At 39.7% G+C, this 23588-nt stretch overlaps 1 protein-coding gene and 1 long non-coding RNA gene across 7 annotated transcripts in view; both read left to right on the top strand.

Annotated features, from left to right (window-relative positions):
* The window catches only part of pcsk5b (proprotein convertase subtilisin/kexin type 5b), a 238500-nt gene that overhangs the window by 70761 nt on the left and 144151 nt on the right, over positions 1 to 23588 (top strand). For all 6 annotated transcript variants that reach the window (XR_015497170.1, XM_087263488.1, XM_087263487.1 and 3 more), the window contains 1 exon segment: positions 5810 to 5982. Coding sequence is in view for 5 of the 6 variants with exons in the window: in XM_087263488.1 (XP_087119614.1) it covers positions 5810 to 5982 (173 nt within the window). In the remaining variant the exon portion in view is untranslated.
* Positions 7043 to 11725, top strand: LOC147842797 (uncharacterized). The gene is made up of 2 exons (XR_015498312.1): positions 7043 to 8656; positions 8755 to 11725. It is a non-coding gene; the product is annotated as an uncharacterized LOC147842797 (long non-coding RNA).

Below are 23588 nucleotides of genomic sequence, written 5' to 3'. Positions count from 1 at the left end.
GAAACATCTTACTTTCAGAGAGTGACAGCTTACAGGAGCGTCAATCACTAAGGGAGAAAAACATGACAGTCTGCTCAGTGTTTTATGGGCCGATCAGATCATAAAAAGATGTTCAGCCCGGCCCACAAAGTACGTCGACCCAGCGGCAAACTGCCTGGTCTGTCCATGGCCACAACAGGTAAAAAAAAAAAACTACGACTGCGTTAATTTTTTTTAACGCGTTAATTATTTCAAATTAATTACATGCGTTAACGCGTTAATTTTGACAGCACTTATATATATATATATATATATATATGTATATATATATATATATATATATATATATATATATATATATATATATATATATATATATATATATATATATATATCACTTCTCTGTGTGCCCCTATCTTTAACTGGAGAGATGTGGTGCAGTGACTAACCTGTCCTGAACCAAGAGGTCTGGGTCAATCTAGTTCTCCCCACATGCATTGGTTCCTCAAGATCATTGAGTTGAAGGGGTTGACAGATTGTGCTATAAGGTACATAAGGGTCAAATAACCTGGTCTCTCTACTTCGTGCCTGTTGTCGTTCTCTTAGGCGATGGTCTACTCGAATGTTAACATCAATGAGAGATGGATATAGAGGACAAGTCAAGGTGAAAAGTTGCTTTCAGTGCACGTTAGTCCCATCCACTCTCTGGGGCCAGGGTTCTGAACTCAATAGAAAATTCTGCCACACTCCACTTACCCAAAGATAGTTGAAGTAGGCGATAACTCACATCTCCTTTACTGGCTAGATAGTGGAAGACCTTCTTCATCTCTGCAATGAAATTGGTGCTGTTGTTAGTAAGGGGACATTTCTGGTCCTATAACAATGTGGCCCAATTCAAAGCTTTGCTCGTAAGTAGAGTGATAATATATATACCTTACTGTTCTCTGTGGGAAAGCTGCTGGGTTGCAATTGAAATGCCAGTGTGCACTGGCTGACAAATTCTCGACACCTTTTTGTCCCAAACATTACCTGTATTTCACTTCAACATCAGCAAAAGGGTTTGAAAAAAAAAATGAACACAAAAAGTACATTGTACTAATTGTTTTTATATAAGCATTATTTAAGGGCGCTGGCTACCTAATACAATAAGTATGAGCTAAATAAAAAAACTCATTTTCACTTGACATCTTAAAGTTATGAGGTTTAAGATTGCATTTTTTTAAATTACTGTTTTAAAAATGAAGGCTACCCATTACCTGGCATGACTGTCCTGCTTGGTACATCTTCCTTCTCTTCTTGTGCCTTTCTCAAGTACCTCAGATGCTTTCGTATGTTCCTCAGTCTCTCTTCCATGTACCCAGGACTGGTCCGTTATTTCAGCTTTGGGCATACCATGTTTCCTGCAAATACATTTCAAAAATTTTTATGAACACAAAACACACATGAAAACCTGAATTAGACTGTGGGTATTGTTAATAATTCTACACATTTTATCTAGGCATTGTCAATTATCCACCATATTTTGCAACAAGAAAGTATGCTTGTATCTGCAATTCTGTTAAACTTACAATTTATTAGCTGTTATGATAAAAGACTAGAAGAATAACAAAATGAATGAATGAATTTATTTATTTAACAGGGACAATGCACAAAAATTTCATTAACCTCAAGGAGGAAAGATGCTATGTGCCAGGTTGTAGCAGGATTGCTAATTTCCACCTCCAGTCCCTGCACAAGTTAGAATTAAAACAATAATATCAAATTAGATAAAAAGTCAGTTTAAAACATTCAGGCATAATCGCATTTAAACTAAAACACTAACAACTCAAAAACATCTCACTCAGTGTACAAGTTTGATTGGACAAAAACCACCTCCCAGTCAGGCGTAAAAACATCTTATAGTTTGTACATGTGATTATTTCTGTTGGAAGAGAATTCCATAGATTTGTGGCTTTATAAATAAAAAAGGATTGACCAAAAGATTTCTTACGTCTAGGGACAATACTTTACCCTCTTACCATAGAACCCAACACTCGCGATGTTTGATTGGATTTGGAATTTAAAAATGTTTTTATTGATGGAGCAAAAAGATTGTGAATAATTTAAAAAACAAAACAGATATTGGAATGTTTAATAATATTATCAAAACTTAAGAGACTATGTTTTTTTAAGATATTGCAGTGATGGTACAACCAAGGCTTTTTATCATGTACTTTAAGTGTTCTCATGTATAATGATTCCAACGGTATAAAAGATGATTTACATGTCTGAGACCAGCTCGTTATATAATACAAAAAATTTGGAACAATCATAGTATTTAAATACATACCAGAGGCATCGTAAGTTAAAGAATTTCTGATATGTTTAAAATTTCTTAGATTCAATCTCAGTGTGGTAGCAAGTTTTTATATACGAGTTTTAAAATTAAAGTTTGAGTTCAATGTGATGCCTAAATATTTAAATTCAGTGACATTTTTAATAATTTGCCCATTTTTAAAAAATTCTAAAACATTTCCATTTTTATACCTATTTAAGAAACACATGGATACAGTCTTTTCAACATTTAAGGTAAGGTTTAAATTTTGCAACCATTTAAATACATTTCACATTTCATTTGTTAATTTAGTAGCAACTTCTGTTGGATTTTTTTCCATAAGTGTAAAGCATAGCATCACCAGCGTTCATTAAAAAATCGGCGTCAATGCATATAGCTTGTAAATCATTTATATAAATACTCAAAAGTAAAGGTCCTAAAATAGATCCCTGATGCACTCCTAATTTAATTGGTTTAAAAGTAGACTTAAGATTGTTAACCTGAACACAGTGACTCCGATCAAATTTATCCAATTTAGTGTTTGCTTTAAAAGATTGTAATTGTTTAATTTCTAATTAAAGTATCATGGTTAAAAGTATCAAATGTCTTATGTAAATCAAGAAAGACTACTCCCACCAACCCTCTTTATCTGAATTTGTTTTTATCGTTTCTTAAAAGTAACAGCAAGCTGTCTCAGTTGAAGGTTTTTTTTTCTAAAACCAAACTGCATAGGATGTAAGAGAGAATTCCCATCTAAATGAGCCATAAGTTGCTCTGCTACAATTTTTTCAAGTACTTTTGATACAACTGGTAGGATGCTTTTAGGACGATAACTGCTAGTTTGCTGTTTGTCACCTGATTTATATATTGGTGTTATTATTGCAGATTTTTAAAGCATTGGGAAAAGTACTATCATTTATGGATTTATAATTTTTTGTGAAAGGAGAACCAAAAATATCTTTATCTTTTTTAAAAGGCTGTATCAAGGCCATACACATCTTTTGCTTTACTATTATTCAATGTGGAAATAATTTTTTAAACATTTATTTCATCTGTGGGACTCAGAGAAAAAATAATATTGGCTGCTTTTTAGGCTAGAACATGGATGAACAACTGGAAAATGTTCAGCAAGTTTCTGAACAGAGTTAAAGAAATATTCATTAAAATTAGTTGCAATTTCTACAGAGTTATAAATAAATTGTCTATTTATTTTAAGCTGTATATCCTCTACTCTCGACTTTTCTTTTCCAGTTAATTTGTTAAAAGTTTTCTATATTATTTTACTATTTTCAATAATTTTAAGAAAGAAGTTTGCTTTAGCTTTTCTAATTTCAGATATTACTTTATTCCTTGGACTTGTATAAATTAATCGATCCGTAGTTAATCCTGATTTTAAGAACATTTTCAAAGAGCCATCACACTTTTTTATCATATACCAATGAGTACTTGTAAACCAAGGTAAGTTATGTTTTTAGTTTTCTACTAGTGCTTTTTAATGTTTTATTAATATGTTTTTTAGGGTAGACAGTAAATTCTGAAAACCCTCTTCACATGATTTATTTTCAATAATAGATTCCTAATTTGTTTGCCTTATTTCACTTTCAACATTCAGTAGGCCTTGTTTTGGAATAAATGCTATACATGCTTTACTTAGATTTTGTAAAATTAGATTTTGTAGCCTATAACAGGCTTTAGTCAATTTTTTCGCTACAAGGGTTAGATTTTGATCTGACAGTCCTGTTATTAGATTATATATTTTATTTATTCTCTCTGGTTATTTGTAAAAATTAAATCTAATAGACTTTGTTTATCTGTTTTGCCTTTTCTACCAGTTGTGTCATTTGAAAACATTCAGTTTTTTTCCTTTAGTTGTTTTCTTCGTGTTCTGTCTAACCAATTTAGATTAAAATCACCCATGAGTATTACCTCCTTTCCGTCGCACTGTTTAAGAATTTTACAAAGAGAATCAAAAAAATTGTTTGCAGCAGTTGGAGGTTGATAAATCACCAAAACAACAAAAGACATTTCAGGGGGCAGATTAATAGTAATCCCTACACATTTAAGAAGGTCACCAGTGTCTATTTTTTGACTTTGAAGACCATTTTTGACATGAATTAAAACTCCACCAGGATGCATTCATACTCACAAGAGTTGAATAAACTCAGAATGATAAAACTCCATTCTTCAGAAAATAGTGCACTAATTTCTTTAGAAAGAAGTTAATTTTTTTTATATTTATTTTAACTATATATATATATATATATATCACTATATATATCACTATTCTCCCACCCTGAGTCTTAGCAAAAACACAACAACTCAACAAATTAACATGCTGTTTAATAGTTTCTCGTGAAAGTTGCTGCAGTCAAAATAGAACAGTCTATGAATTGATTAAACATGGTTTAATGACTAGATAAATAAATAAACGTTATCTAGAATGAATCTGAATTTAAATCAATAGTTTTTACCTCTGATCATGTTGTAATTTATAAAGCATCACACTCAGAAGGGTTGTTTAATTTATTCTGTTTTGATTGTTTGTATATAAAGCCGTAGTGATATCCGAACAATAAACATTGCGTTGTGGTTCATTATTGTGAGTAGTTTGTGATGCTGTGACGCTCTAGCCTTTTGCTTATTTTTTTTTCTTTTGTCGCTGAGAAATGTTCACGTGTGCTTATTGGGGCCATTGCAAAGTTACAGCTGAGTTGCAGGTCAGAACCAACCAGTTCCAGACAACCTACATTACCAGTTTAGCGCTCGGTTGGTAATATGAGCATAAATCTCTTTTAATCATCTGACATGGCAAGGAACCTGTGTTTATGCTATATTTTCATTTCATTTAAACAAACTAGTATATAATATGTGGTATCCCAGTCAGCCCCTGCTGTGAGTAGATTTGAACCAAGGAGCTGGGTTAAAACTACCCAAGACTCTAAAAATAACCCTCCAAAAATTACCCAAATGCCTCAACAAAATAACCCCATATTTTTCAGAGTGTAAAATTCTTTCCCTGAGGTCACTGCTCTGTATAGTTCTGCTCAAACCTGCTCTGTTTTGAAGTTTTTAGTAGTCTTAAAGATTGGATCAGAAATATTTAATTAGAGTTAGAGCAAAACTGTTTGATTTCAGTGGATTTTTATTTTAATTCTAAGATACTGATGTACAGGCAAGCTCTTTTTTTATAGAAAAATTAAAACTGACAATAATGAAATAATTATTGACAGCTTACCATCTGGGAGAGGAAAGGGTTCAGTTTTGAAAATTTTTAATGCCATATTAATGAATTCTGCACCTTCAATATTTTTGTGGAAACTGATATATTTTGTTTAGAATTTTAAAATAAATATACAGTTTTAAAAAACGGCATACTGTAACCTGATTGTTACTAATTATCTTTGTTAGGTAAATGTATTCTTATATAACAATCTTTCTTTGTTGGTGTACTGATCCTTAGTGTCTTGGACATGATTTTCCTCTTGAGATTTATTTAATTTTTGGCTTATCTTGCAGGTGTCCGGATGTTGGATGGAGATGTTACAGACATGGTAGAGGCCAAATCACTGAGTCTACACCCTCAGCACATAGATATTTACAGTGCCAGCTGGGGTCCAGATGATGATGGTAAAACTGTGGATGGCCCTGCTTCCCTTGCCAGACAGGCCTTTGAAAATGGCATCAGATTGGTAAAAACTACATTAACATATATAAAGTTTATTCATCATGTCAATTTATAGCCTTTTCTGTGTTATATGGAGTGTTGTAAAAATAATGACTGATGAGAGAACCCAGTCCAGAACACTCAAACAAGCAGAGATTCTTTATTGTGACGTGTCAGTTAGTCTGCAGTCATAAAGCATTTTCAAGAAGTCCATGAGTCTGCAAGAGCTTAAAGGAATCTCTTACAGCGGGGAGAGTAGTCTGTAAAGTCTTTCACAAGTCTGTAGCTGGTCTGAAATCAAGTCTAAAATGAGACTGATTTGAGACAAAGCTGTCTTGCCTGCAGTATATTATGTCTTTAGGAGAAGGGGTGTTAAGGTCGAGATGACTGAACAAAGCATGTAATTTAAGATTGAAGTGAGCAAGATAAACTGCATTTTCCAACCCTGATCTCATTGACATAATAGTGCCCATTTACATGTATAGGGGTTAGAAACCTGCCCAGCTACGAACTGTACAAGTTTCTCAACAAAAAGGTTAATTTGGCCTGAAAGTATCACCCAATGACAAAAGAACAGTCGTTGAGACCCTGCCAGTAGCATGCGCATCACTTTGGCTCAGCCAGTGTTCAGGAAGCAAAAGGTTTTACTGTTTGTCACTCCTGAGCTGTTATAGTTTTTATTTAAATAATATAATTAAAAAAACAAAGAATGTAACTTTTCAGTTACAAATCATTGTTAATTTGGATCTAGATTTTATATATGTATATATATATATAATTTTTCCCGCCACAGGAGTATATGGTGATCTTTAGAATGTGATTTTAGTTTATCTTTCCTATGTTATGAGTTGATTCTTAGGCATGTTCCAGGTATGTGAATCTCATAGACATCAGCAAATGCTGGTTTCTTTTTAAAACGTTCGAGGTTACAGAAGTGACCCTTCGTTCCCCAAGGAGGGGAACGGAAGTGCTATTAGTGGATTTGATTTGAAAATCCACGAATGGGAGGATTCGGTTCAGAAGCCGCTTGTCTGAAAGATTATTGAACGGGCCAATGAATACAATGAATTGGTAGCGTAAGCTTGCACAGGTGTGCGTCATTGCCAATTATGCCAGCATATAAGCACACCTGGAGCGAGCAAACGCCATCCTTTTAAGCTGAAGAGACTTTCAAACAGCTAAGGAACAGTCATTATGGCGAACGGAGCATAGCACTTCCCTTCCCCTCCTCGGGGAACGAAGGGTTACTTCTGTAACCTCGAACGTTCCCCTTCGGTTGGGGAACTTCAGTGCTATAAGTGGATTTGATTTGAAAATCCACGAATGGGAGAACTATGGAAAGCGCCATAATGACTGCACCTTACCAACGCCCCCGATGAGGGGATAGTCAAGCAAGCATGACGCACCCACATGATGGGAGGCGCGGTCCTCCAACGTGTCCCTGGCCCTAACTTATCCTACTTCAACAGAAGTCTTACGGATTTAGATATATTTTTTGGGAAGTCGTGAGCATCTTGATAATTCTAGGAATACAACAGTACGTTGGGAAGCGTGCAATCCCGATAGGTAGGACGCTGCAGAGGCCATCCGTTACCCAAGGGGAGATAGATGGCAGAATTTACATATGGACTAGCCCTATAAAGGGGGATTACTCATAGCAAAAGAGTGGTTAGCGGAGAGGGAAGACACGGGTCCGCCCGGGGGGGGGGGGACTTAACTGTGGCGGAATAAGCATATGGGATCGCCTGGTGGGTATCACGCATAGCAGGCACCTATACCCAAAACGTGGGCTGACCAGCGGGCAGACCTACAACGTAGTGGGCCAGCAAGTGACTCCTCCGCTGAGTCAGTGCTGGGGGCCACGGAGGAATCTGCAGGGCTCACCTGACGGGGAACTTTACTGACAGATAAAAAGGCACACGTACCTCCGTGTTAGGGAGAATAGCGCAGCAAGCGTTTTTTAACACCCTACCAAATTGTTTCCTCAATCACCAAGGGTTACCTAATACCCTTGAGGAAACCGGCTCCACTCGCAGATTGTAAAAATGTGTTGGGTGTCGCCCAGCCCGCAGCTCTACAGATGTCTGTTAGAGAGGCGACGCGTGCGCGCGCTCGAGAGGATGCGAAGCTTCCTTCGCCAGGAGGACAGCAATCTCCTCTCGCAAGACAGGGGCGGACAGGGGGCTGACCCTGGTGAATACACACCCGTGACTTGGGGGGCCGTTACGCGAACTGAATCGCATAGCCGAGTCTGATTGTGCGTATGAGCCACCGCGAAGAGCTGGCCCGCGCTAACCAGGCAGGCAGAGCTCTCGCTAATGGACTCATCGCTACAATCGCTGACGTACCAGCAGTGGGGCAGCGCGGAGTGGGTGTGCTGATCCGGGAAGCGCGCGGGTCCCACGGAAAAGCTGGAGGTGAGATTTTTGATCTCACTCCGCACCCGAGCTCCGGAGGGGAGGCTCGAGGGGTGGGAGAAAGGAGACCGTCCTCCCAGCGCTCGTGAGCCACTGGCGTAACGCACCGAATCTGCAAGCTAGAAAGTATAGCGTCCCAGACTGGCAGATTTTGGGCTGTCACATCCGGGGAAGAGAAAAAGTGCCCTTTCATGATGTTTTCATGGCAGTAAAAAGTGCCGTTGGAACTGGGGCCCGCCCTCCAGCGGGGAAAGAGCAAGTTCCCTCTTCTCCAGATGGCCTGTCCCAGGGACGCTTTGTGGTCCGTTGCCGGACTTAGCGGCGTTCTGGGCAGGGGGGGCTGCCTGCTTCCGAGGTGCCCGACGCGCTCACTTCGCCAGAGGCGTGTGCGGGGGCGGAGCAGCTCTCGTAGGCGGGCGCCTTCGGCGAGGAGCAGGTATGAATGGCACGGCGGGCGGAGCGGGCTACGGACCGCCGACAAGACATCACCCATCAACTGCTCTCTCACCGCCTTGAATTCCTGGGTGAATTCACAGACGGTGTGGCCGAACATGGCTTGGAATATGGGGAAGTCAAGAAAGCGGACTTTGTCGACTTCGCGCATATCAGCCAGGAGTGGCGCTCCTGGATCACTAATGTGGACATCGTCCTCCCCAACGCACACGCAGCAGACTCAGTAGTCCGAAGAGCTAAGTCAGCGGCGGTGCGAAGCTCGTAAGCCTAGGTTGGACCCACCCTCATGCAGCTCGGCCAGTGCCTGCGTTTGGTAGCGCTGTAGGTGGCTATCGCATGTAGGGCGGAAGCAGCCTGGCCCGCAGCTATGTAAGCTCTAGCTCCGAGGGAGGCAGATAACTTACAGGCTTTGGATGGGAGACGAGGCGGACCCCGCCAAGAAGAGGCGCCGCGCGGATTGACCGCCCTGGCTGTTCCATCGTCAAGAGTGGTGAGGGTGAAGGGATACGCAGCACTAGCAGAAAAAAGTGCTTTTCAGACCGCGTGAGCCTACTGTGCACCTCCGGGAAGAAGGGAACGCCCCTCTAGTCGGTCCGGCCGCGGAGCTGAGGGATAAACCATCTCCAACCCACGGCCGAAGCAGCCCGGGAAAGCACGGCTAACATGTCCGTTTCAGGATCCGTAGTGACAGCGCTCACCAGCCCGAAGGGGGCGAGCGGGTCTGGATCATCATCGGACAATGAAAGCCCACCCTCCGTTGCCGCGGTGGACGGTCTCCGGTGTCATCGGGCATAAGGGCTACCATCTGTTAGACGGATCGCTTCCCCCGCCCGATGCTTGGATGGAGCGCTTAGAGGAACGGGAGGTCCGTGGGCGACGGATTATCTCTCGCTGAAACCCTCAGATCTGCCCGAGTGCCCGCTGTAAAGCAGGGGACAACTGGGGTGGTTCGCCCTTTTGCAAAGGCTAGCCACGATCTGGACCCCCCAGGCATGTAACGCAGTGCCCGTGCCCATCATCCGAGGACAGGAAACCACCGCATCCAGAAACGCACAGTCGGAGCGCCGTCCTGAAAAGGATGTGCTGCACGACTGTGTTGCTCTTTCTGTGAAGTTTGCAACTTTATACGCACCACTCTGGAGGACCGGACCCAAAGAACGCCAGGCAAGGGAGAAACCCAGCTCGACCGTCTGCCTCTGCGTGTACACACTCTGGAGAGGGAGAGTGCTTTCGTTCGCTCAGAATTGCTGGTCACAGCAGGAGGAACCCTCATCGATTCTCTCAGAAAGTCTCTGAAGCGAAAAGGATGGCGTTTGCTCGCTCCAGGTGTGCTTATATGCTGGGATAATTGGCAATGAAGCACACCTGTGCAAGCTTACGCTGCCAATTCATTGCATTCATTGGCCCGTTCAATACTCTTTCAGACAAGCGGCTTCTGAACCGAATTCTCCCATTCGTGGATTTTTAAATCAAATCCACTTATAGCACTGAAGTTCCCCAACCGAAGGGGAACTCGGGCTTGGAGGATATTATTGCCTGAAATTATATAGTTCTGTAGCTATTAGTTTTTGATTTGAAGTTCGTTCTATCTTTGTGTATAATGATTTAAAATTAGGCAAAAATGCTTTTTTTAATTATTATTATACATTTTTTATAGAGTACACTGAACTCGAGGTAGGCTACAGTTTTTGAATATGACATCACTGAATGAGAATGGGTTCCTGATAGCTTTACTTTTGGTTCATTTCAAATTTTTGACTGTTTATTTCAGCACATGGCTTGTGACCCTGTTGACTTTTTGCAGTGTTTTTGTGATGGTTTTGTGATTACTCCCCAATTTCGAAGAGTGCTACAACCCCTGAAAGACTCCTGCAAAAACGTTTTTAATTTTGCTCGTGCTGCTGCTTGAATTTAAGATTGCATTTGCATGTATATTGACAAACATTTATGGACAAATTATAATCTTCTTGATGAGCCACCAATTGCCTGATTGGGCCACTGACAATCTTGTCTAGTGTCTTGAAAATCTCTCATGCTGGCCTGCGCCATCATGTCATGCTTATTGCCTGGCCCTGGAAAATGCATATTATTAAATTTTATTGTACTTTTTAAACAACTTAACCCTTTATGCAGTTACCACACATTGCATTATGCACATGTTGGGATGAAAGACCTTTCTCTATTTGTCAATATTTCTTTTACGTTACAGATTAATTACACCTACTAAATTTTCCCACATTTGCTGTCTTTTATCAGTGTAGACAGTAATTTGTCAGTATGAAGGTTCAGTAACAAGAACTGGGATGCACAGAAGCCTTTATACTTATTTAACTTCAAACAGTTCCAAAAGACTGTCTGCTGTCTGACAAAACAATATGTTTTGGTTAGAATATTTGCAGCTGCTTTACAGTTACATGTTCCATCAATGTACTGATAAAGACCAGTGAATGGAAGTGTTATAAACTGGCCAATCATGAAAGACCCATGTCATCATTAAGACAACAATCACATGTGTCTGAGGTCTAACCATGTTTTTCAGTGCAACAAACTCATTAAATGTGTTAACTTTTTTTGTTCTCCCCCAAAATTGTCAGATGATAGGACATTTCAAATAGATGTTTATCTACACTGGTCTCACGGTTCGGTTCCGTTATGATGATTATGCCATCGTTTCGGTTCAATTCGATGTCTCAGTGCATCATGGTGCTTTTACGTTGCTTTTCAAACACAGTTATATATTTTCTTCACAGCACAGCAATTATTGTATTAAAATGTATAAATATATTTATGTACTGTTTGTAAAACCTTTTTTTTTAACTAAAGGTCAGATGTATAAACTGTACCTTTAAACAACACAAGCATTTATAGCTAATAAACAAATATAAATATCCTGCTCGCTTTCTGAGCCTTGTCTAGCAAGTTCTTTCTTACACCCCTATGGTTGTTCTCGCGCTCAACAGAAAGGGCTGTGATTGGCTCTTACGTGCTGGCACCATTCACAGATGAGTGACACTGATAAATGGCAGCGCCGATAACAGCTAATCCATGATTGACATGGTGAAAACTCTGCAGACACGCGCTCGTGTCTGTATCCAGAAGAATTACTGTAACAGCCTAGAGAAGAGAAAAAGTCACACCAACAGGTCAAATGGGCCACAGTGAGAGAGAGAAAAATGTAGTTTACTTACATTCTCTTTAATTGCAGTGAAATAGGGGCTTCTGCTGTTCAGTGTCAGTGAAAGACTGTCCAGCAAACACACACGCAGTGAAATTGTGCAGAGCTCCTGTGTTTTTAAGTATTTGAAGTGTTGTAAATACTCTCGCTCGCCTCCCTTACCATAGTAAGCTATCGTGACAGCGCATATGAGATAAATGACGTCAGTACATAATAACCTGTTATGATTATTACTGAACCGATACCAAATCGTCTGTGTCTGCATTGCGGTGCATGTTAATTATGACACCCCTATCTTCAAATGTTTTAAAGATGCATAGGTGTTAGAGAAATAAAATCAATCATCTAATAAAATTATAAATATTTACAATTTATGAAAATACATTTTATTGTATTTAGCACTCATCATTTCTGAGCAACTGGCTTACCATTGTAACCCATCAGTGTGATCAAATGTTTTCATGCACAGGATTTGCTTGTTTTTCGGGCAGTCTATCCTACTGTTGAGGATACCCCATTTCTGTGTCCATTAAGCTATTTTTTTAATATAATTATCATCTATGAATTTATCAAGGTCTGGACCTCTGTGTTTTATGTTAATAAATAAATTTGTAGTTAAAGATCTATGAATAAAAAAGTTGTTGTAATTTTCACCTTAACATTACCTGCTCTTTACTGAGGCTTATTTCCTGATTATGTGCTTACCAGTTTGTCTAAGTAATCATGTCCAGTCTCTTTTTTTGTCTGATGTCTCCTACCTGTGATCCTACCAGTCATCTTGCTGTTTGAGTCCAGCCTCTCTGTCCTCGCCAGCCAGCTCCAGCACCTGCTGTGCTATAAAGGTTCTCTCTGTGCCTTGCTCCCTCAGCCATCCTCGCCACAGGCTCCTAGGGTGAAGTTACCCTTAAACCACTCTGTATTCCCCCAGTGATGGCCACCAAATAGCAGCTGCTTTTATTGTCTTTAAAGGGTCACGAAACACCAAAACACATCTTTTGAGCTGTTGACAGTCGTATATGTGTCCCACACTGCTAAAAACACTATTAGGACACCTATATTTCACTAAAAAGTGTAAATTGGTTGTTTTTGCATTATTTCAAGCAAATTCGTACTTCCCGTTTGAAACTAATTTTTGAAGCTGCGTCACGGCCATGACATGATAGCGTTGTATTCCAGCGTGCAGACTGGGCATCTGTGCCAAAGTGTGTCTTATTACGTCTTACAGTGTGTTGCATTAATGCCTGAGTAAGGCTTGGTTCAAACCAATCAGCGCGCTCTATTGTGCAACCTTATTAATATTCATTACTGTCATAGTGTTTAGACGGCAGAGACGCCACGTTGTATTGGCAAAACAAGTGTGAAGTGTTGCTTTTATAGTTTGCTGACGTTAAGTTTTGTTTTCATTTTCTCTCTGTGAGAGCGCAGCTGGCGTCACGTGTGGATTAACAGTGTACGTGACGCGCGACAACAATAACAATAAGACGCATAACAATAACAAAAGGAGGATTATTGTTTACCTTAGAGCTGTTCTCATCTGCAAACGCTAAGATCCGGATTCGCTTGTAGTCTTCTCTTAATAAAGACGCAGCTCTAGTTGCTGGCCTGTCTCTACAGATTTGGTAAGTGAGCGACCACTGCTCTTTGTTTATTCAGTTCATATTTTATTCGTATCAAACAAACTATCGCACCGAGTGTAAACAAGTTAGCACTAACAGTTACAACCAAACTATAACCTCGTGTTGGATTTTGTGATCGGAATAAAAGACGCAGCTTTCTGACGCTACCTGCTGTGTGCATCTAAGTTTCCGGGAAATGCTGAGTTTTTAAACATTGCATGAAAAATACACGCTTAGAGCAGCTCCTCAAATCAAATATCACGTTTGTCACGAGGGACATGAATGAATTCCCTGAATGAAAGAGCCAAACTGCAGTTAAAGTCCACCATTTAATAATTTGGCAAATAATTTGACTACAGATGTCCATGTAAACACAGTGACTTAGTCCGCTGTGGTTGTGTGTTTTGACTCAGAAATTAAGCGTGCCCAAATAGACACTCCCACACCAAGCCACACCAAGCCTCTTTTATTCCTCCGACACTCCCCCCTAAACAGAGCTAGACACGCCCACTTTTCTGACTTTTTCCAAAGTAGAGGTGTGAAAACACCCTGCTGAAACGAGGAGGTTTCATGGCCCTTGAAACTTTCTACAATTTTCTATCCGGCCTTAACAGAATAATCTGACCAAACACATCTGATTGAGCTGGCAAAGGAATCCCCCATCTGGTCTGCCGTGGAGGTGCAGGGTGTTATGCTCAGCCGATATGAGAAAGAGCTAGCAGCCGCCAGGCATACCTTGGAGAGCTTACCTGCCCAGGTCATGAAGCTCACCACTCAACTACGGGGTCTGCGACATGATTCCACCCTGGCCCCAGACTCCCAACACTTCCCTTAGCCATTTTGAGCATTTAAAGGAATTATTAACCACCTTATTCTTGTCACAACAGTTTATTCTAGAAGTAGATGTGTCTAGTGTGGGTGTTGGAGCTGTTCTCTTGTAATGGGCTAGAAATTACTAAATTCATCCTTGCACCTTTTTTTTCACCGTCTCTGACCTGCTGAGCAAAATTACAATGTTGGTAATTGCGAGCTCTTTGCTATCTGACTAGTCATGTGGCGTCATTGGTTAGAGGGGTCTACTAACCCATTTTTGGTTTGGACTGACCACGGTATGTTCGTTCAGCCAAATGAGTAGACAGGATTGGTGGACTTTTTTCTTTCTGTTTTCACTTTTCCTTCTTTTATCGACCAGGGTGTAAGAACGTTCAACTGGATGCTTTATCTGGTCAGTTTATGTTCACCAAAGAAGAGCCTGAATGCTAAGTTAAGAAGGCATAAACTCCTAAGCTTATTCAATGTGACTGCCCTATAGGTAATTTATTTGTTTCTAGATGCATATGCCCAGCAGTCCTATGTCAGACTCACTTCTCAAAACTTATTGTGCTTAGCTTCAAAGACACCCTCGCTGCTGCCATTTGACTTTGCTTGCCTCATTCTGTGCAACATGTCTATTCTATGTTTTACGTCTTGTGTATTAAGCTTGTTATTTGTGCATCCTCCAACACCCCCCCCCCACCCCCCCCCCCTCCTCCCAACCTGTTTTTGTCCTGTTCAGTCTCCCTCCCTGGGAGCACGGTTCAGTCGTGGGTCAGGTTTGATCTGGGTTTCTCTGTCATGTTCTGTTTTCCGTTTTAACCGTTAGCCCTTAAAATCAGCATCAGCATGTCCATTACACACCTGTTTCACTTTTGATCTAATTTTCTCCTCTACATATACCTACTCTTTATGGAGGCTTAATGCCAGATTATTGTGATTTCGACTCTGCTGTTCATACTATGTTGTTAACAGTTTGTCTAAGTTTATATCCTGTCCAGTCTCTTTATTTGTTTGATATCTCCTATCTGTGATCTGCGCAGTCATCCTGCTGTTTGAGTCTAGCCCCTACTTTCATGCTTGCTAGTTCCAGCACCTGCTGGGCTACAGGGGTTTTCTCCTCACCCTGCTCCTGTAGCCATCCTCGCCACAGGGTCCGAGGGTAAACTTTCCATTACTTTAAAACCACTCTGCATTCCCCTATTGATAGCTGGCAAACGGCAGCTGTTTTCGTTCTCTTTCAACTTTTCAATAAATCATTTTTGGCATTATCTGTTCTGCATTATCTGTCCAACTTTAAAAGTATATATAGTCTAGTACTGGGTTGGACCCCCATTTGCCTTTAAAATTGCCTTAATACTTGTGGTATAGATTTAACAATTTACTGAAAATATTTGTCTGTGATTTTGGTCCATATTGACATGATAGCATCACAAAGTTTCTGCAGATTAATCAGCTGCACATCCATGATGCAAATCTCTCATTCCACCACATCCCAAAGGTGCTCTTAGAGTATTAGAGTGAGATCTAGTGAATGTGGAGGCCATTTGAGTACAGTTAACTCATCGTCATGTTCAAGAATCCAATATGAGATGATTCGCACTTAATGACATTGCGCATTATCCTGCTGGAAGTAGCCATCAGAATATGGGTACACTGTGGTCATGGTTAGCAACAATTGGCATTGACACAATGCTCAATTGGTACTAATTTGCTCAGAGTGCCAAGAAAATATTCCCCACATTATCACACCGGCATCACCAGCCTAAACCGTTGATACAAGGAAGGATGGATCCATGCTTTTTATGTCTTTGACTCCAAAATCTGACCCTACCATCCAAATGTTGCAGCAGAAATCGAGACTCATCAGACCGAGCAACATTTTTCCAATCTTCTATTGCAAACTGTAGTCCCAGTTTCCTGTTCCTAGCTGACAGGAGTGTTTTATTTATTTATTTATTTTTTTGGAAATTAATCGCGATTAATCACATTTTAAAAGACTGAAACTTTTAATTTTGGCTATTCGAATGTAAAATTAATTAATTAAACGCAAAACAAAAACTATTTGAATTAAAAATATAATTGTTTATTAGAATATTTGTTTAGCTTGTAACAGATTTCTTCATGTAAACAACATAACCACAATAAACCTTCAAGATCCTGGCTTGACAGCCATACTTATTACAGAAATAAAAACACAGGCATGTGTTATTTGACAGGCATCAATGCCATTTGAATTTTAAAACAATCAATGCCAATAAAGAAAAAAAATGATTTCCATGTTGGATCCTAAGTGGACTGCAAAATGCATTTAAAATATAGAAATTGGTAAATTCTAATAATAATAATAATAATAATAATAATAATAATAATAATAATAATAATAATAATTATAACAATTATAACAATTATAATAGATTGTTGAATACAAACAATTGTACTTATTGTAAAGTTGTATTGCTGTGAGTTGAGAATATTAAATATAAATTAGAAACAATTTGGCTTAGTCCTCCTTTACATTTATCCAGTTGCTAAGACAGTCTAGTCTGTTGACATAATCGGGGGACAATGTGGACCTTTTCTTTTGAATGATGTGAGCTGAGAGTGCAATGCAATCTCACGGCGATTCGTAACTTTTTGATTTAGTGGCTACTGACAACGACGTTTAGGCAGGCTTGTTGCTAAAAAAACACACACAGACATACAGACCAGGGGCCTCATGTATCAACGCTGCGTACACACAAAAACTTTGCGTACGCCAGGTTTCATGCTCAGAATCGCTCACGTTTGGATTTACTAACAATGAACTGAACGTGGGAATGTGCGCAACTTCACGGCAGCTTTATGGCTGGCATACGCACATTTTTTGTGCGTGTGTGTTTTATTTCCATTGGCGACTCCTAGAGGCAGTTGTGTTAAATTCCTCTCTACAAAGTGTCTGAGCCTTGCAATGGCAGCTGTATGAGACGGGTTCATCTAGCAGGTATATAAGGTTTCCATACCAAACAGTTGACCAGCTAAACATTAAAGCGCAAATTGCAGCGGTCGCCTGTTTTCCCAATGTAATCTGAGCTATCTACTGCACGTACACTGCTATAAAGACACTATCTGAAGATGAATTTGGATGCGTGAATCAGAAACATTTCCATTCAATAAATGTGCAAATAAAATATGATGCACAAACTTAATAATGATTCCTACTTGTCTTTCTCGTTATAAATAGTAGGCAAAATCTGATATGTAGCGGGGGAATAAAGAAAAAAGAGTACATCAGACGCTGGATTCGAACTGAGTTCATGCTCGAACGAGTCAAAGAATGTAGACATGCGACTTTTGAGCTGCGCCACTGAGACTGTTGTAAGTACTGCAACAGTATACACCTATAAATCTCACTATTTTGTTTTAATTCACTCAGTGCGATGTTCAGACCCAACTGTGTTAACCGCATTAGCTAAACTCTCTATTTTTTACTTTTGTTGTTAATTCCGGAGAACAAACTTGCAAATAACACCGCTTTTCTCCGGTCTACCTCCGAAAGCAGCACCTCCAATTCACATTCTGTTCAAAGTTTCTCTTTTTGCTTGCTTTTGCCTTCGTTTTTTTGTTGGGTTTTGCCATAAGTAGAGTCATTAGCATATTCATACGGGGGAGGAGGCAGGGAGGGGTTTTGTGCTCGTGCATGTTGCGCTCAGTTTCACGTTCATTCGGATGTACAAAAGAATATGCGTGAGATTCGTCGTACGCAGTGTTTCATACATCATACGCAATGTTTTAGTAAGATTTCCACGAAAGTCTTCGTACATGAGGCCCCATGGTCTTCATGTATCAGCGCTGCATACGCCAGGTTACACGCTCAGAATCGCTAACGTTTGGATTTGCTAACAATGAAAAGAACATGATAATGTACGTTGTTCCACGCCAACTTCATGCCTGGCGTTTGTACATTTCTTGTGCGTGTCTGTTTTATTTTCATTGGCGACTCTTGGAGGCTGTTGTTTTAAATTGCACCCTACAAAGTGTCTTTGAGCCGTGCAATGGCAGCTGTATGAGATGGGTTTATCCGCATGTCTAGCAGGTATATAAGGTTTCCGTACCATGCAGTTGACCAGCCAAACATTAAAGAGCAACTTGCAGAGGTCGCTGTTTTTCCCAAAGTAATCGGAGCGATCTACTGCACACACATTGCTATAAAGGCACCATCTGAAGATGAATTTGCATCTGTGAATCAGAAACATTTCAATAAATGTGCAAATAAAATATGATGCACACACTTATTAATGATTCCTCCTTGTCTTCATCATGATGAAGAGTATAGGCAAAATCTGATACGCAGCAGGGGAAAAAAAAGAATGAGTTCATCAGACGCTGGATTCGAACCAAGTTTATGCTCGAACGTGTCAAAACATGTCACCATGTGTTTTACAAGCTACGCCACTCACACTGTTAAAGACACTGCACAATTTTACACCTATAAATCACACTGTTTCTTTTTTAATCCACTCAGTGCGATGTTCAGACCCAACTGTGTTAACTGCATCAGCTAAACTCTCCCACTCATTTTTTTTCTTTTGTTATTAATTGTTATTAATTTTTAATTTGTTTACTTGCAAATAACTCAGTTTTTCTCCGGTCTACCTCCGAAAGTAGCACCTCCAGTTCACATTCTGTTTAAAGTTTCTCTTTTTTTCTCTGTTCAAGTTTCTCAAACTTGCTTTTGCCATTTGGTTTTTCGTTGGTTTTTGCCAAAGTAGAGTCGTTAGCATATTCATACAGAGGAGGAAGCAGGGAGGGGTTTTGGCTCGTGTATGTTGTGCTCAGTTTCACGTTCATTTAGATGTACAAAGAGAATATGCGTGTTATTATGCGTGTATGTATATGTATGTATATATATATATATATATATATATATATATATATATATATATATATATATATATATATATATATATATATATATATATATGTATGTATGTATGTATATTTATATATATATATATATATATATATATATATATATATATATATATATATATATATATATGTGTATATATATATATATATATATATATATATATATATATATATATATATATATATATATATATATATATATATATATGTCTATATATATATGTCTATATATGTATATATATGTATGTATGTATGTATGTATGTATGTATGTATGTATATATATGTATGTATGTATGTATGTACAGTATGTATGTATATGTAGTTGAAGCCTTCTTTAAATATTTCTCAAATGATGTTTAACAAATTCAGAAAATGCTCACAGTATGTCTGGTAATATTTTTTCTTTTGAAGAAAGTCTTATTTGTTTTATTTCGGTTAGAATTGTCATTCTGGTAGACAAGTAAGACGGATGGTTATCTTTTTACAGTATTTATTCAAAACAAAGTTACTAATCATGAGGGGAATTTAGAGGGTTGATATATATGCTGTAGCGATCTGCTGTAACAGCAAAATATGTGTCAACAGTAGATGTTATCGATCTCACTTGACGTTCACTCGTAGGAGCAGGTGAGTAAACAGACACAATGATCATCCAATAGATAGCTGATATTTTGGTAAACACTACACAAGTGTAAGCATTTCTCTAGATCAGTGAGAAGGTTCAGAAAGCATGTAATGGTCATCCGTTAATGAATATACACACAGGTCATCAGAGTGGTTGCAGATCTTCTAATACACATCAGATACTCGAAGACTCATAAGGACATCCATGGAAGAAGGGGAGACGGTGGAGTGAAGATGAGGACAACCATCTGACTTCAATATCGGCCGAAGACTGAGAAGGTGAGTTTTTTTGTAGTGTTCTGGGTTGATGGAGAACAGGTGCAAACCATTAGAAGTCTGGTCATCATGGGATTGGATGGAGGTGGTTTATGAAGATGAATGCTGATTAGGTGAGCAAGAATGAGCAACTGCCCCCCCCCCCCCACCCCCCCCCACGGGTGTATCCATGCACCCTAGACCTGCGGCGGTGACGACTATGTCCTCGGGGAACCGGGCGATCGGGATGACTCTGGTGGAATTCTTCAAGGAGAGTTGGATCTAAGACGTCATCTCTGTGTGTCCAAGATCTCTCCTCAGGGCCAAAGCCTTTCCAGTCTACGAGATATTGAAGTTGTCCCTTCCACTGCCAGGAGTCTAGGAGTTCTTTGACTTGGTAGATGTTGTCTGTCACCAATGATCCCTGAAGACATCCTTGACGATTGATAAACAGAGGAAATGGTGAGGCTGGAGGATGAGTAAGGAGTTTCAACAGTCGTGGCTTGTATGGGTAAATGACTGGAGTTTGTTAAATGACCGGTAGAGGGAGTAGTATGACCGTGGCTTATACAGGTGCCACTCCATCCCAGAATCTCACCTGTATCCCAGTTGATGTGGGGTTGGTGTTGTTTAAACCATGGTCGACCCAGGATGACATCAACATTGGCATGAGGTAGGATGTGCAGGGTAAGTTTTTCATTGTGATTAAGGGGTGAGATCAGAGTTAGTACTCTGGTATGTCGAGTAATTTTGTCATCTCCTAATGGTAAACTTTGGATGGTAGGTATTGGGTACTAGATCTCATCTCGAACGGAGGGGATACGATTTTGAAAAATGACGTTACATTAGATGAAGTTACCAGCAGCTCCCAAATCCCCCAGCACATGTATGGGGAGAGTTCTGGAGTTTACATTTAATATACATACTTGCATATGTGGTATATGAGACATTGATGGAGTGAGTAAAACCTTACTCGCCATTAGGCAAGGCAGGTGAACAGGGCAAGCAGAGATGAGGGAAATCAATTGTCCACAGTACAGGCATAGCTGGTAACGAATGCTTCGCTGACGTTAGGAGGATTCCAAGTCGTATGCGTCCATTATTATCGGCTCCTCTGTATCCAGCGCCGGTGGTGAAGAGAAAGAACAGGCAGATAAGTGTTGGATCACACTGATGGCTTTCTTAATGAAGGTTTTGAGATTAGCATACATGAGGATTTGTTTTCAAATGTGAGGTTTTAGTCCTTTTTGTTACGCCGCTAGAAGGGTGACAGGATTCCACCCACTACTGGCAGCAAGTGTTTTGAATTGTAGTGTATACTCATGGATGGTGAGGATTCCTTGGTGAAGATTTATCAATTCATCATTTACTAACAAGGGAGTGAGTGGGACTGCAAATACGTTTTTGAAGTGGTTTACAAACATTTGATTAATGGTCATCACCGGGCTGTGAGTTCTCCATAAGGCATCTGCCCACTTTAGAGCTTAACCTGAAAGCAGGGATATAATAAAAGCTATTTTCAAAGTTTCGTTAGGAAATTGCATAGCATTGGCTTCTATGTACAGGGAACATTGGAGGAAAAAACTTAGAAGTGCTTGGTTCACCGGAGTAATTCATGGGTGGAGTGCTTGTGGTGACCACTGGGTTGGAGGTAGCGCTCGAGGGCATGGAAGGCAACATCTGACTCATGGTGTAGACCAGGTGTGGGCAAACTTGAACCTGGAGGGCCAGTGTACTGCATAGTTTAGCTCCAACCTTATTCAAACAGACCTCCCTATAGAGTTCAAATGATCTTGAAGACACTGATTAGTTTGTTCAGGTGTGTTTGACTAGTGTTGGAACAAAATTCTGCAGGGACACCGGCCCTCGAGGATCAAGTTTGCCCATCCCTGGTGTAGACCATACCAGCGAATGGATCCGGTGCACTTCCGGTTAGTTAGTGCTGCGCTAGCTTCCATGTTTTTGTTAGGACCGGTATTATGTCATGCTGGTAGACAAGGAAGACAGGGATGGTTATCTTTTCACTGTATTTATTCAAAACAAAGTCAATAATCACAGAGGGGGAATTCACAGGGTTGATAAATATATGCTGTAGCGATCTTCTGTAACAGCAATATAAGTGTCAACAGTAGATGTTATCGATCTCACTTAATGTTTGCTTGTAGGAGACTTAGCAGGTGAGTATACAGACACAAAGATCATCTAGTAGATCGCTGATCTTCTGGTAAACACTATACATGTGTAAGCTCTTCTCTAGATCGGTGAGAAGGATCAGAAAGCATTCAATAGTCATCCGTTGATGAGTATACAAACACACAGATCATCAGAGTGATAGCAGATCTTCTAGTACACATCAGATAGAATAATCCATTACCTTAATCAGGATGAAGGACTCAAATACTAATAAGGAACATCCATGGAAGAAGGGAAGAAGATGAAGAAGTGACAATGAGCACAACCATCCGGCTTCAATACCAGCCGAAGACTGAAAGGAGAAGGTGAGTTTATAGAGTGTCCTGGGTTGATGGGGAACAGGTGCAAACCATTAGAAGGCTAGGGAGAGTTAACGGGATTGGATATATATATATATATATATATATATATATATATATATATATATATATATATATATATATATATATATACACACACACACACACACACACACACACACACACACACACACACACACACACATATATATATATATATATATATATATATATATATATATATATATATATATATATATATATATATATTTATATATATATATATATATATATATATATTTATATATATATATATATATATATATATATATATATATATATATATATGCAGCTCATCCTACTGATGATCCACACACACACATAAGAAGCTCACACACTCACTCCTTCGCGAAGTCTTGTTCTGCCCTACCTGACATTACTGAGCGTTATCTTCTTGCCTGATCTTCCGTGTATTACCTGGACTGTATATCGACCTTGCTTTGCCTGCCGCCTGCCTCAAACTTTGCTTGTACCCTTGACTTTGATCCACGCCGCCTGTCCTGAACCCAGCCTGATATCTCGCCTCTGAACCACGCCGCCTGCCTCTGACCCATGCCTGCTATCACTCTCCTTAATAGCCAGCCGCCCATACTAACTACGTTTGATGTGAGTTCGCACACAAGTGCGTATTGTGTGATTGTGATTAAACTGTGTTTAATAAATATACTGCAAATGGATCCCTCCGTGTCAGACTCCTCGTTACAGAAGACTTCACCCAACATGGATCCCACAGCCATGCAGGTCTTGTCCACGGAACTCACAACTCAAGCTCAGGTACTAGCGACACATAAGCAGCAACTGTAACATATCACCC

The sequence above is a fragment of the Danio rerio genome, chromosome 8 (assembly GCF_052040795.2).
Source record: "Danio rerio strain M-AB ecotype USA chromosome 8, GRCz13ab, whole genome shotgun sequence".
NCBI lineage: Eukaryota > Metazoa > Chordata > Actinopteri > Cypriniformes > Danionidae > Danio > Danio rerio.
Note: the sequence above shows the minus strand (reverse complement) of the source record. Positions and strands in the feature narration are given on the sequence as shown.